The sequence below is a fragment of the Cnephaeus nilssonii genome (assembly GCF_951640355.1).
Source record: "Cnephaeus nilssonii genome assembly, chromosome: 4".
Taxonomy (NCBI): domain Eukaryota; kingdom Metazoa; phylum Chordata; class Mammalia; order Chiroptera; family Vespertilionidae; genus Cnephaeus; species Cnephaeus nilssonii.
This window is the reverse complement of record NC_137075.1, coordinates 45,789,057-45,803,552: the sequence shown is the minus strand read 5'-3', so window position 1 is coordinate 45,803,552 and position 14,496 is coordinate 45,789,057. Positions and strand designations below refer to the sequence as shown.

General features: G+C 41.9%; 1 protein-coding gene across 4 annotated transcripts in view; it reads left to right on the top strand.

Moving 5' to 3' along the window:
• UBR1 (ubiquitin protein ligase E3 component n-recognin 1) overlaps positions 1–14,496 on the top strand; it is a 151,236-nt gene that overhangs the window by 127,225 nt on the left and 9,515 nt on the right. For all 4 annotated transcript variants that reach the window (XM_079769305.1, XM_079769303.1, XM_079769304.1 and 1 more), the window contains 3 exons: positions 2,297–2,405; positions 4,123–4,179; positions 7,411–7,488. In XM_079769305.1, the coding sequence (XP_079625431.1) occupies positions 2,297–2,405; positions 4,123–4,179; positions 7,411–7,488 (244 nt within the window). The remainder of the gene's footprint in view (positions 1–2,296; positions 2,406–4,122; positions 4,180–7,410; positions 7,489–14,496) is intronic.

Below are 14,496 nucleotides of genomic sequence, written 5' to 3'. Positions count from 1 at the left end.
CTGTTTGCTCTGCCCTGAGATTCCACCCCATCCAAGCTGAGTGCAGAGGCTTTTGCATATGAATGGCCTGGTCTTTTGAATTCTAAACTTACCTAACAAACTGCAGCTGAGTCAGTGAGACCCAGAACATCCAAAAGAAAGCCCAAGGCCCCACAGCAGCTTGCATTGCTTCACAGTTGGGCCTCATCTGGGCACCTCCAAAACCCAAACAAAGAAGAGGAATCTGCAGATCTCTCTGTAGCTCCTGCTGGGTGGCCTCAGACAGAGGCTAAATTTCCACCTCCTTGGAGATCCAAGAGCCAGTGTACCCAGGGGTCAGAGTGGGAACATCCAGATTACAACTCCTCAGATCCATAAGGGACACACTCAGGGGGCAGACTCAGTGAGTACCAAAGCCCCACTGAAGCAAGTCTTGCCTCATAAGGGTGTCTCTAGCACAGAAGTTCTTCCATCATAGACACAGCTGATCCTCACAGCCAATTGGCCTGGAAGTCAATTCCTCCCAGTGATACCAACAACAATCAAGGTTTAACTACAACAAGACTGTGCACACAGCCCACAAAGGGGTGCACCAAGAGTGTCCACCTCAGGTAACTGGGGAGGCTAAGCCACTGGGCCCTATAGGACACCTAGCACACAAAGCCACTCTATCAACTCAGGGAAGCAGCCAAAATGCGGAGACAAAGAAATAGGTCACAAATGAAAGAAATGCAGGAAAGCAAATGACTGGATATATAGTTCAAAACCATGGTTATAAGGTTTTTCAAGTGTTTTCTAGAAAAGGCCAACAAATTTAGCGAGACCCTTGAGGATATGAAAAAGGACCAACTAGAAATGAAGCATACACTGACTGAAATAAAAAATAATATACAGAGATCCAACAGCAGACTAGAAGATCGCAAGAATCAAGTCAAAGATTTGAAATACAAAGAAGCAAAAAACACCCAACGGAAAAGCAAAAAGCAAAAAGATTCCAAAAATATGAAGATAGTGTAAGGAGCCTCTGGGACAACTTCAAGCGTACCAACATTCTAATTATGGTGGTGCCAGAAGAAAAGAGAGAGCAAGATACTGAAAACCTATTTGAAGAAATAATGACTGAAAACTTCCCCCACCTAGTGAAAGAAATAGACTTACAAGTCCAGGAAACGCACAGAACCCCAAACAAAAGGAATCCAAAGAGGACCACACCAAGACACATCATAATTAAAATACCAAGAGCAAAAGACAGAATATTAAAAGCAGCAAGAGAAAAACAGTTAGTTACCTACAAGGGAGCACCCATACTATTGTCAGGTGATTTCTCAACAGAAACTATGCAGGCCAGAAGGGAGTGGCAAGAAATATTCAAAGTGATGAATAGCAGAACCTACAACCAAGATTACTCTACCCAGCAAAGCTATTATTCAGAATTGAAGGTCAGATAAAGAGCTTCACAGATAAGAAAAAGCTAAAGGAGTTCATCACCGCCAAACCAGTATTATATGAAATGCTGAAAGGTATTCATTCTTTAAGAAGAGGAAGAAGAAGAAAAAGGTAAAGATAAAAATTATAAACAACAAATACATATCTATCAACAAGTGAATCTAAAAATCAAGTGAATAAAAAATCTGATGAACAGAATAAACTGGTGAATAGAATAGAACCAGGGGCATAGAAAGGGAGTGGACTGACAGTTCTCGGGGGGAAGGAGGTGTGTGGGGTGCAGGAAGAGACTGGACAAAAATCGTACACCTATGAATGAGGACAGTGGGGGGAGGTAAGGGCAGAGGGTGGGGTGGGAACTGGGTGGAGGGGAGCAATGGAGGGGAAAATAGAGGAACAGTTGTAATAATCGGAACAATAAAGATTTATTTAAAAAAATAGAACTGGGTTGATCTGGCAGAGAGTTGAAGAAAGAGTTTTCCTAAGCAGAAGGAGCAATAAATGCAAATGCTTTTCTTGGCAGTCAAAGAATAATAAAAAGAAGAGTGTGGCTGAAGCATTATGAGCAAGGGGAGGGTGATAGACATGAGGTCTAAGAGGCATCCAGGGGAGGTCATGTGGGGTCTTTATGCCACAATAAGGACTTTGTATTTCATATCATATAGTGGTTTAACATTAGAGACATCTGATCAGGAGAATGACTTCATGAGATTTGTGTTTTAAAAGGATCCCTTTTATAGAGTTTTATAGAGTACAAAAAACACTCTATAGAGAGAGTATAGAAATGAACATAAACAATGAAAAACCGCTATTAACAGGTTGACCAGGAAAGAATAATGTGCTTATTAAATGTATTTTTCTTCTCTTGCAGATTCTACAGAAGGAGAGTACAGTGCACTCTGTAGCTATCTGTCTTTACCCACAAATTTGTTCCTACTTTTCCAGGAATATTGGCATACTGTAAAACCCTTCCTCCAGAGGTACTATGGGGACAAAATATCATTGTTGAGTTATTATACAGTTTAGGAAAGTTAAAATTACTTGCTAGCTTTTAAATTGATAAGCATTGATTGAAGATGGCAAAAATATAGGTGATTCCTAATTCACCCACTAAAGGAATTGGGGATAAGACTAAGAGCCATAGGCAGCTGGAATTTCTACTTGTTCCACCATGATTACCATTCATTGTACTTATTTTCCCCAGAGCTACTGTCTCATCATCCCATTTTTAAACTGGGGCGTGGGGGGGTGGGGGGGGTTAGTAAAAGCCATGTTGCCAGCAGGCATAAAGTCACAATTAAGTATCAAAAGAACCCCATTTGGGGGCTATATCCAAAACAGTAGCACATCTCACATGGTAGCACACAACTGAGGAGGGTGACTTACTAGTAGGGGGAAAGAAAGTCGTTTGGTAGATAAAAAATGTATCAGTTACATTTCCCTTCGAGAAGTGTGTCTTGCTTTCAGAAAAGCTTTTTTCTACCTCATTAATTATTGGTCTTCCTGATCACTCTTTACCCTTCTAACCTTCAATCTCCTACTTTTATCTTTGCTGCCACCATATTCAGTCATTTTTCACTGTGTTACTCTTACCTCCATGACTTCCTTTATTACCTTTAATTGTCTGCCTTTTTCTTTAACCAATGTTTTTTGCCCTTCCATGCCCCTGTCAGGATTTGTGTGAATGTCTGCCTGTCTTTTGTCATCTTTTTATGTGCTTGCATCTCTTGTTAGGTTCTTTTTTGTGTTTCCTCATTTTTCACGAGGTATTCAGTGTGTTAAAAATGAATCAAAATGGGTAAAAAAAAAAATCAATATCATGCTTTGTGTTGAGTATAATAATCACAAGTAGGTTATACTAATTTTACTTTTATATTCTTGGAATTGATGCATTTTGCATTTGCTAATTCTAGGATAGTCAAATGATAAAACCTTAAACTCTGAAACCGAAAGTCCTGCCCTTCGTACCATTCCTGACCCTGCTTGCCTCAAAGCCCTTTCTCATCCTGTGCTCTGTAGTGCAGGAGACTGACCCCTGCAGGTTTTTCCAGTCTCCCTTCCTTGTCAGTTGGCTTCTGCCTGTGTTTAGCCAGTGGGAGACGCTGACAGGATATTGGAGCCAGGAGTAGGAGAAAAGCCTAAGTACTTAGACTGCCTCTCTCTGCCTCCTGGGGCATCTCTGGCAGTGGCTGTAGCTCTTCTCTTGCTCCAGTTCCCACCAGACAAGGCTGCTGTGGTTCCATTATCCACTGATGACCCTGGCACCACTGCCTCAGTAATACCATTATTTCCTTTTCTTCTTCCAGCCTAGGAGGGGTGGGAGCCTCCTGTTATTGGCTAATCTTTGGGTTGCCTTGCTTTTTTTTTTTTTTTTTTTGTCTCCTGGTTGGCCCTTCTATTATCTTTATTACCAATTCCTGGGATTAAAGTCCCTCCTATTGAAGTACTCAGAATGGTTTTTGTTTTCTTAGTAGGACTTTGATTGATAAACCCTTTAAAAAAGAAGTTGATCAAAAGAGGGGAAAAATAAATAGGGAGATATCAAAAAAAAAAAGTAGGGGAGAAAGGGGACAAGATATAAACTAAAAGAAGTCTAGAAGAAGGAATTTGGAAAGAAGGAACAGAAAGATTTAGAGAGAATGGCTCAATGGTGACTATTGTACTAAAGTTGTGTTGACCTTTGTGCTCCTCATACAGGTGGTGTGCAGATCCTGCCTTACTGAACTGCTTGAAGCAAAAAAGCACCATAGTCAGGTTGGTTTTGTTTTTTAGTCCTTTTCTCCCCATCTACAAGTTATGTTTCCAAAACTAGTTGATTTGTTGAGCTTTCTAGTCTGTCTTCATTCTCACTTATTACCTTGTTTCCTACAGTTCTCTAGGTCTTTACCAGAAATCAAATTCTTCCTACATTTGTTTTTACTTGGACTGACTGGCCTTTTCCCAAATAGTTTGATGCCCACCAGCTCCTCTTCTTAAGGTAGTGCAAGTCCATTAAAAGGCAGAGGTGCCCTGGCTGGTGTTGCTCAGTCAATAGATTATCACATCAGCCCGCACATCAAAGGATCTTGGGTTTGATTCCCAGTCAAGGGCACACACCTGGATTGCAGGTCGATTACTCCCAGGTCTGGCGCACGTGGGAGGCAACCAATCAATGTGTCTCTTTCATTTGTGTGAATGTCTGCCTGAACCCCCCCAACCCCCCTTCCCTTTCACTCTCAAAAAAATCAATGGAAAAAATATCCTGAGTGAGGATTAACAACAAAAAAAGAGAAAGGAAGGGATGGCATCTTGGAGCCATCAGATGGTAGTGACAGTATTCCTATAAACTACTTTTTTTCCTTTGAGAATATAGTAGTATATAAAGATATAAATAGAACTGTTTCCTTTCCCTTCTTACCTATATGGTTTTAGATTACCCAACAAAACTTTTTTTTTTAGTAGTTCTTAATTGTTTAGTTATCAAGAGAAATTATGCCTTAGCTCAGATATTCATGTTTCTTAGTTCAGGAACGCAGATTAGTGACAAACTTGGGAGAAATTTTTTACATTCCAAGATTACTTTGTACTCTGAAAGATACCAGCCTTCCTCATCTCCTACAGGGATCATAATTTCTACGGAAATTATGGAATCATAATTTCTACGGAAATTATGGAATCATAATTTCTGTAGAAATCTGCATATGCCTTCTTTCTTGGTTCAGCCACACCAAACTTATAGAAAGCTGATTCCAACAATATGAAATCTCAGATGTGTGGCCTTCTGTTATGGATTGCAAGTATGGGTCCTTCTGGCCATGCATCTGAGGTTTTGTCAAAGCACTGGAAGATGTGGAGTTATATTCTCCTCAACACCAGTGTCCTTCCTGATGGAGAACTGGACAATGCTTCAGCCCAACAAAACTTCTTTAGCTCTCCTATCTCCCTCAAGTTATGGCTCAATCAAAATTCACATCTTCCTCAAGGACTAATTCAAATATACCCTCCTCCAAAAAGCCCATCCTAATATATCGTCTCATGTGTGTGGACGTGTGTGTGCATGTGTACCTGCCAGTACACTACATCACTAGCAGTAAACTCAACAAGGGCCAGAACTGCATGCTTATCTTCTGTGTATTATGTAATTGTCTAATGTTTATTTAAATTGAATTGCATCAATAAGCAAGCAGAGGAGTTGAACCCCCCACCCTCCAGCCTTAAGTACTAACACCAGTACCATTTTTCTATGACTAAAGCAAACACTCTGAAACAATGTACATTTGCCACCTTCTTTTTTCATCTTTTCTCACCCTTTGAACTCTTTCACCTTCCTTGTAAATGTGCACATGCTATCCATTTATTTTTTATGTAATGATGGCTGGTAATTTAACCTACTTTAACCCAGCTTTAGTGATTTAGAGATTACATATCCAGCTCCTGTGCTCAGATGCAGTAGTATTCACATTACCAAGAAAAGAACGATCTTAAAGTAGAGAAAAGTTTAGAAGATGAGTACATACATATTTTAGGACTAGTTAATCTCATACCATTTTTCCTTTGTTCTAATTCATTGTGTACCTTTTAGATATCTGCTATTTCCCAGGCATGGTACTAAATACTCCAGGAGAGTTAAAAGACATAACACATACAGCTTTGTAATGTGTAGTTTATAACCGAATTATATACATAAATTCAAGATATAAATAAGATAAAGTATAATACAGGGGTGGGCAAAATTATGTTTATAGTTGTGAGTATGTAAAACAGTTTATTCTTGTATTATTGTTTGTTTGTTAACTAGAGGCCTGATGCATGAAATTCGTGCAAGAGTAGGCCTTCCTTCCCCTGGCTGCCGGCACCTGCTTCCCTCTGGCACCTGGGACCTGGGCTTCCCTTGCAGCCCCTGCTTCATCCAGAAGGTCGTCCGGTCTAATTAGCATATTACACTTTTATTATTATAGACTAGAGGCCCAATGCATGAAATTCATGCAAGGGGCTCGGCCCCCACATGCCACGGTGGCCACTTTGGCCCTCGCAGCTCCAGCTTTGTCTGGAAGGACGTCAGGTCTAATTAGCATATTATGCTTTTGTTATTATAGATTATTGTATTATTTATTTATATTATTTGTCTTATTATTATATTGTATCCTTACTTATGATTTATTTTTTATGTAATGATGTCTGGTAATTTAACCTACTTTTGCCCACCCTTGTATATGGAATATACTGTTAATGCTATAGAAATTTAAAGAATAAAAGATTCTTAATGACACAAGGTTAGTCTTAGAGGAAATAATTTTTAGCTGAACATAGAAGAAATTAAGAGAATTTAAATTGCTTGAGGTTTGAAAAGAGAATTCCATGTTATTCAGATGACCTTCCCCAAGGCATGCAAGCAAGGCTTTTGTTGTATCTAGTATGGTGATAATGTATAATAACTTGCAAACATGCTTCAAGTACTAAGTATATTATATTTCATTTCATTTTCTTATTGAGTCCTCAACAGCTCAATGAGGTTCCTTGATATCCGTATAACATTTCTTAAATCAACATGAGTCTTTTATGCCCCCCCCCAAAAAAAGTGTTATTAAATCGATGGTATGTCTTATGATTAAGAAAATATAATATATTCATCCTCAGTTTCAGACCAGGAAAAATAGGCTTGGGTTCAGTGACTTATCAGGTGTCAGAGAATTTAGGATTTGTAACCAGGTTTGTCTGATTTCAAAAGTTGTATTCTTAACCACTATTTTATGTTTCCTTCCTAGATAGTATAGAAATCTAGCTGAAACAATTTAGTCTTAGGAAGTTGAGTTTGGAAAGGAAGCTAGCTGCCGAAGGATTTGGAATTCTAGGCTGAGAAATTTGGCTTTAATCTAGTAGCAGTGGGAATTACTACGGATTGCAAGTATGGGTTCTTTTGTTATTTTTAAGACTTTCTTTCTTATTGGTCAATTTTTGATCTGGGCTTATTTCCTAATAAAATTGCCTTTTAAATTGTATTTTTAGGTACCCCAGAAAAAGAAATAATTTGATAGAGCTTCCTGATGATTATAGCTGCCTTCTAAATCAAGCTTCTCATTTCAGGTAAGAAGAAATATATGTTTTTCCCTAGCCATTTTGGAATAGAGTGTTGGCCTGCGGACTAAGGGTCCCAGGTTCAATTCTGGTCAAGGGTACATGCCCAGGTTGCAGGCTCGGTCTCCATTGGGGGGCATGCAGGAAGCAGCCAATCAGTGATTCTCTCTCATCATTGATGTTTCTATCTCTCTCCCCCTTTACCTTCCCATCTGAAATCAATAAAAAAAGAAAGAGAGAAATATATATTTAAAATTTGTTTGAGCTTGCAGTTGACATATACACCACCACTAGCAAACTTTTTTTTTCAACTCTTATGAATTTGTTTTTATTGGATACTAGAGGCCCAGTGCATGATTGAATCATGCACGTGTAGGGTCCCCTACACGCTTTTGCTTTTGATCACGGGGAGCTGGGTGCCTGTCCGCTAGTGCACCAGGCCTTTCAGAAGCCTCCAGCGCGGCGGAGGCTTCTGAAAGGCCTGGTGTCTGAGCGGACAGGCATCCAGCTGCCACACTTTCGCTTTTGATCGCTGGTGCACCAGGCCTTTCAGAAGCCTCCCGCGCAGCGGAGGCTTCTGAAAGGCCTGGTGTCTGAGCGGACAGGCATCCAGCTGCCACGCTTTCACTCTCGATCGCTGGTGCTTGAGCGGAAAGGCATCCAGCTGCCACATTTTTGCTTTTGATCGCGGGGAGCTGGGTGCCTGTCCGCTGGTGCAGCAGGCCTTTCAGAAGCCTCCAGCGCGGCGGAGGCTTCTGAAAGGCCTGGTGCCTGAGCGGACAGGCACCCAGCTCCCACGCTTTTGATGGTCCGTGGCCACTGAGGGGGGCTACCCTGCTGTTGAGAGGCGCAGGGGGCGGGACTCCTTTCGCTGAAGGGGGCTGCCGCGGACACCTGGCTACCCTGCTGTTGAGAGGTGCAGCTGGGTGTCCGCGCAGGCCCCCTCAGCGGCCGCGGATCTGGCCTCGATCTGGCCATTGAGAGGCGCAGGGGGCGGGACTCCCGCCCCCTGTGCCTCTCAACAGCAGGGTAGCCCCCCTCAGTGGCAGCGGATCCGTGCCTCTCAATGGCCGGATAGGCCACCCCGAGTCCCGCCCCCCAGCCTCCCGCCGCCCAATCATGGGCGTAGCGGAGTGATGGTAATTTACATGTTACTCTATTATTAGATAGGATTGGGATGGGGCATTGTGGGTGATTATAACCCACCAGGGTACTATCTATTCTAATTTTCCTGGCATAGCTATTGGTGCTTTTTCTTAGAGTTGCTACTCTTGCTACCAGCTACTTCTTCAGGTCCACTACTGAGTGGTTCCTCCTTTGAAGAAAATTTTCTCTTTTTTGGGGGGATACTCTTGTTTCCTGCCATTTCAGGGTCACTAACTGGTTCCTCTAAGTGAAAACCACATAACATGCAATTAACCATAATAAAGTGTATAATTCTGTGGCATTTACTGTATTTACAATAATTGTGTAACCACCACCTCTCTCTAGTTTCAAAGTTTTTACATCACCCCAGAGAAACACCTTGTATCCACTAAATAATTATTCCCCATTCCCCTCTTTTTTAATCCCCTGGTAATCAATAATCTGCTTTCTATCTCTGTGGATTTGCCTATTCTGGATAGCCTATATAATAAAAGCATAGTATGCAAATTGTCCCCTCAACCAGAGTTCTTCTGGGAGTTTGACCGGGTGAGGCCAGCTGGGGGAAGGGAGGGAGGTCCTGGCAGGAAGCTGCTAGGGACCCTACCAGTGCATGAATTTTATGCACTGGGTCTCTAGTCAATATATATAAAAGCCTAATATGCAAAGTGTCCCCTTAGGAGTTCGATCGCTCGCTATGACATGCGCTGACCACCAGAGGGCAGCACGGAATGAAGGCAGGCCTCGGCTAGCAGCCAGCAACCAGCAGCCACTAGGGACCCTACCTGTGCACAGATTTCGTGCACTGGGCCTCTAATATTTTATAAAAGGAATCATACTCTATATGACCTTTTGTGTCTTACCTCTTTCACTTAGCATAGTGTATTCACGTTTCATCCAAGTTGTAGCATGTATCAGTACTTTTTTGTTTCTTAGAGAAATAATATTTCATTGTATATATTAGATTGTTTTATCCATTCATCCACTAATAGGAATTTAAAATTGTGTCCCCCTTTTGATTACTATGAATTATGCTACTATAAACATTCGTTTACAAGTTTCTGTGTGGTCATGTATTTTAATTTTTCTCCAGTAATTTTTTTTAAGTGTGGAATTGCTGAGTCGTTATGGCAATCCTATGTTTAACTTTTTGAGGAACCACTAAACTGTTTTCCACAACTATACCATTTTACATTCCCACTAGCAATGTACGATAGCTCCTGTTTCTCCATATCCTCGCCAACACTATTTTCTTTTTTGTTAAATTAAAGCCATTCTAGTGGGTGTAAAATAGTAGCTCATTGTGGTTTGATATACATTTCCTCAATGACAGTGAGGTCAGACATCTTTTCATGCGCTTTTTGGACATTTGTATATGTTTAAGTCCTTTGCCAATTTTATAATTGGACTGTTTTGTTGTTGAGTTGTTAACAGTTCTTTATATATTCTGGACATTAAACCCTAATCATATTTTTTTTTTAAATTTCTTTATTGATTAAGGTGTCACATATTTGTCCTCATCCCCCCATTCCCATCCCACATCCCTCCCCTTCGATGCCCCAACCCTCTGTTGAACTTAAGCATTGGTTAGGCTCATATGCATGCACACAAGACCTTTGGTTGATCTCTCCCCCCTCCCCCCACCCTCCCCTATCCTCCCTCTGAGGCCCGATAGTCCGATCGATGCCTCCTTGTTTCTGGTTCTGTTCTTGTTCATCAGTCTATGTTGTTCATCATTTCCCCTAGATGAGCGAAATCATGTGTCACTAGAGATATACTTATAAGAATTGAATGTGCGACGAGCAATAATAGTTATGCTGACAGGCAAATGAATCAGTCTGTAGTGAGTTTCTTTCTGGACCAACAGTTCTTTTGAGACCCAATATCAATGTCCACCAGTTCCCTATGAGTACATGTCGGCACTGAGCCCTCAGCTCTGGATGGTGGACAAATGGTGGTAATGCAGGTCCGACTCCCTCTGGTTTGGTCTCGGCCGGACCCAGGGGCACTGCTTCACCCGGATCCAGGGGCCCACGGCCTCACCCGGACACGGGGCCAGGCTCACCCGGATCCAGGGGCCCGCGGCCTCACCCGGACCCGGGGCCAGGCTCACCCGGATCCAGGGGCCCGCGGCCTCACCCGGACCCGGGGCCAGGCTCACCCGGATCCAGGGGCCCGCGGCCTCACCCGGACCCGGGACCAAGGCTCACCCGGATCCAGGGGCCCGCGGCCTCGCCCGGACCCAGGATTCAGCCTCACCCGGATCCAGGGGCACACGGCCTCGCCCGGACCCAGGATTCAGCCTCACCCGGATCCAGGGGCCCACGGCCTCACCCGGACCCGGGACCCAGGCTCACCCGGGTCCAGGGGCCCGCGGCCTCACCCGGACCCGGGACCCAGGCTCACCCGGGTCCAGGGGCCCGCGGCCTCACCCGGACCCGGGACCCAGGCTCACCCGGATCCAGGGGCTAATCATATTTTTAATTTGCAAATAACTTATCCCATTCTGTAAGTTGTGTTTTCATAATGTCCTTTGATTCATAAAAGTCCATTTTCTCTATTTATTTTTCCCTTTTTTGCTTGGGCTTTTTTGCATCAGTCGTAAAGAATATATTACCAAATCGGAGGTCCTAAAGATTTATTTCTATGTTTTTTTCTAATAGCTTTATTATTTTAGCTGTTAGATTTAGGGTTTTTTTATTTTTTTATTTTTTATTTAATCCTCATCCAAGGGTATTTTTCCATTGATTTCTAAAGAGAGTGGAAGGGAGAGAGAGAGAGAAACATCAACGTGAGAGAGATGCATCGAGTGGTTGCCTCCTGCTTGCATCCCCCACCAGGGCTGGGGAACCTACAACCAAGGTACTGTACCCTTGACTGTGAATCAAACCCGAGATTCTTTGGGCTGCAGGCTGGTGTTCTAACCACTGAGCAACCCAGCTAGGGCAGGATGTGGATCCATTTTGAGTTAATTTTTGAAATAAGGGAGGAGGTCCAACTTCATTCTTCTTTTCTTTTTTAAAAAAATATATTTTTATTGATTTCAGAGGGAAAGGGAGAGGGAGAGATGGAAACATCAGTGGTAAGAGAATCATTGATTGGGTGCCTCCTGCATGTCCCCCACTGGGGATTGAGTCCACAACCTGGGCATGTGCCCTTGACCGGAATTGAACCTGGGACCCTTCAGTCTACAGGCCGATGCTCTATCCACTGAGCCAAAATGGTTAGGGCTTCATTCTTCTTTTCAACTGGGTCCAGTTGGTGCCACCACTGTTTTTCAAGATACTATTTTCCACCATTGAATAGTTTTGGCAGCCACATTGAAAATCAATTAATCATAAATGTTTGGGTTTATTTCTGGACTCGCAGTTCTGTTCCAGTGGTCTATATGTCTTATTCATATGCTAGTACCACACATTTTAATTACTGTAGCTTTGTAATAAGTTTCGAAATTATAATATTTGAGCCTTCCAGCTTTTTCCTTTTCTTTTTAATTATTTGGGATCCCTTGCACTAACATATGAACTTGAATATTGGCTTTTCCATTTCTGTAGACTTCCATATCATGAACATGGATGCCTTCCTATATTTAGGTCTCCATTAATTTCTTTTTGCCACATTTGTAGTTTTCAATGTGCAAGTCTTTCCCTTTTTGGTTAAATTTATTTCTAGGTATTTTATTCTTTTGGATGCTATTATAAATGAAATTATTTTTTTTATATTTTTATTGATTTCAGAGAGGAAGGGAGAGGGATATTTTATATATATATATTATTGATTTTTTACAGAGAGGAAGAGAGAGGGACAGAGAGTTAGAAACATCGATGAGAGAGAAACATCGGCCAGCTGCCCCCTGCACACCCCCCACTGGGGATGCGCCCGCAACCAAGGCACATGCCCCCGACCGGAATCGAACCTGGGACCCCTCAGTCCGCAGGCCAACGCTCTATCCACTGAGCCAAACCGGTCTCGGCGAAATTATTTTTTTAATTTCCTGTTTGTATTATTCATTGCTGGTGTATTGAAACACAACTAATTTTTATGTCTTGATCTTACACCCTGCAACTTGGCTGGGTATTCATAGGGATTACAATTAATGTCCTAAATTTAGTTTGAATTGATACCAGCTTAGTTTTAATGTTTTTTTCTTTTGTCTCTCTAGGACTCCCATAATGTATATGTATGTAGGTATGCTTGATGGTGTCTCATAAATTCCTTAGGGCTCTGTTCCTTTTTTTCCCCTCTTTATTTAATTTTTATTTATTTCTGCTCCTCTGACTCAGTAATTTTAATTGTCCTGCCTTAAAATTTACTGATTCTGCCCTAGCCAGTTTGGCTCAGTGGATAGAGCGTCAGCCTGCGGACTGAAGAGTCCTGTGTTCGATTCCGGACAAGGGCACATATCTTGGTTGCAAGTTTCTCCCCGACAGGGCCCTGGTCGGGACTTGTGCAGGAGGCAACCAACCTGTCTTTCCCTTTCTCTAAAAATCAATGGAAAAATACCCTCATGTGAGGATTTAAAAAAAAGAAAAATTTACTGATTCTTCTGCCTGCTCAAATATGCTGTTAAACCCCTCTAGTAAATATTTTATTTCAGCTGTTGTACTTCTTTTTTTATTTGAGAGAGAGAGAAACATTGATTTGTTGTTTCACTTACTTATGCATTTGTTGGTTGCCCTGATCGCGATAGAATCCACAACCTTTGTGTATCAAATGACGCTGTAACCACCTGACCTACCCGGCCAGGGTTCAGCTGTTGTACTTTTCTATTTGTTTTCTTATTATTTTTTAATATGTTTTATTGATTTTTTACAGAGAGGAAGGGAGAGAGATAGAGAGTTAAAAACATCGATGAGAGAGAAACATAGATCAGCTGCCTCCTGCACACCCCCCACTGGGCAGGTGCCCGCAACCAAGGTACATGCCCTTGACCGGAATCGAACCTGGGACCTTTCAGTCCGCAGGCTGACGCTCTATCCACTGAGCCAAACCGGTTTCGGTTATTTGTTTTCTTTTTATAATTTCTTTTTACTGATATTTTCTACTTTTTCATATATTTTCCTAATTTCTTTTAGTTCTTTGTCATTGGTTTCCTTCAGCTCTTTTAACACATTTAAGGGAGCTAATTTAAAGTCTTTGTTTATTAAGTCTCATGTCTGGGCTTCCTCAGGAATGATTTCTATCAGTTTCTTTTCTTTTTTTCTGTGAATGGGCCATCGGCTTTTGTTTCTTCCTAAGTTTTGTAAGTTTTGTTGAAAAGTGAACATTTTGAATATTATGATTTAGTAACTCTGGAAATCAGATTCTCTCCCCCACCCCACTGCCCCAGTAATTGCCATTGTCACTTGATAAAGGCTGCCATTGTCTGTTTACTAGTGGTGACTTTTCTACACTATTTGCAAAGACTTTATTCCTTGTTGTGTGTTTACTGAAGGCTTTGTATCATTATTTCTGTGGTAAGCCAGTGAATTGACAAAGATTTCCTTAAATTTCTGTATCCAATAAGAACAGAAAAGAGAAGAAGAAAAAAAGAACATCCTGTCTCTTTAAATACCTTCACCATCATTGCCAAAGAAGTTACTTCATTCATCCCATGGTGGTTGAAACAATGACCAATTTCTGTGTCCAACCCCGCAATGAATTGTCATGCAGAATATACAACCCTGATTTTTGAGGATGAGTTTCCTATTGCCCATCCAGTAGCCCCACCAGGATTGCAGGCAGCCACCCCCATAGCTACCTGCTATAGGTCTGGAAGGTAGGGGATGCTAGTCACTACACAAAATGCTACAATTTGCTGAAAGTTGCCAGTCTCTTTTTTTGTCAAGTACTCCCCCGGACACTGCGAGTATTCATCTACACTCCAGAGTTCCA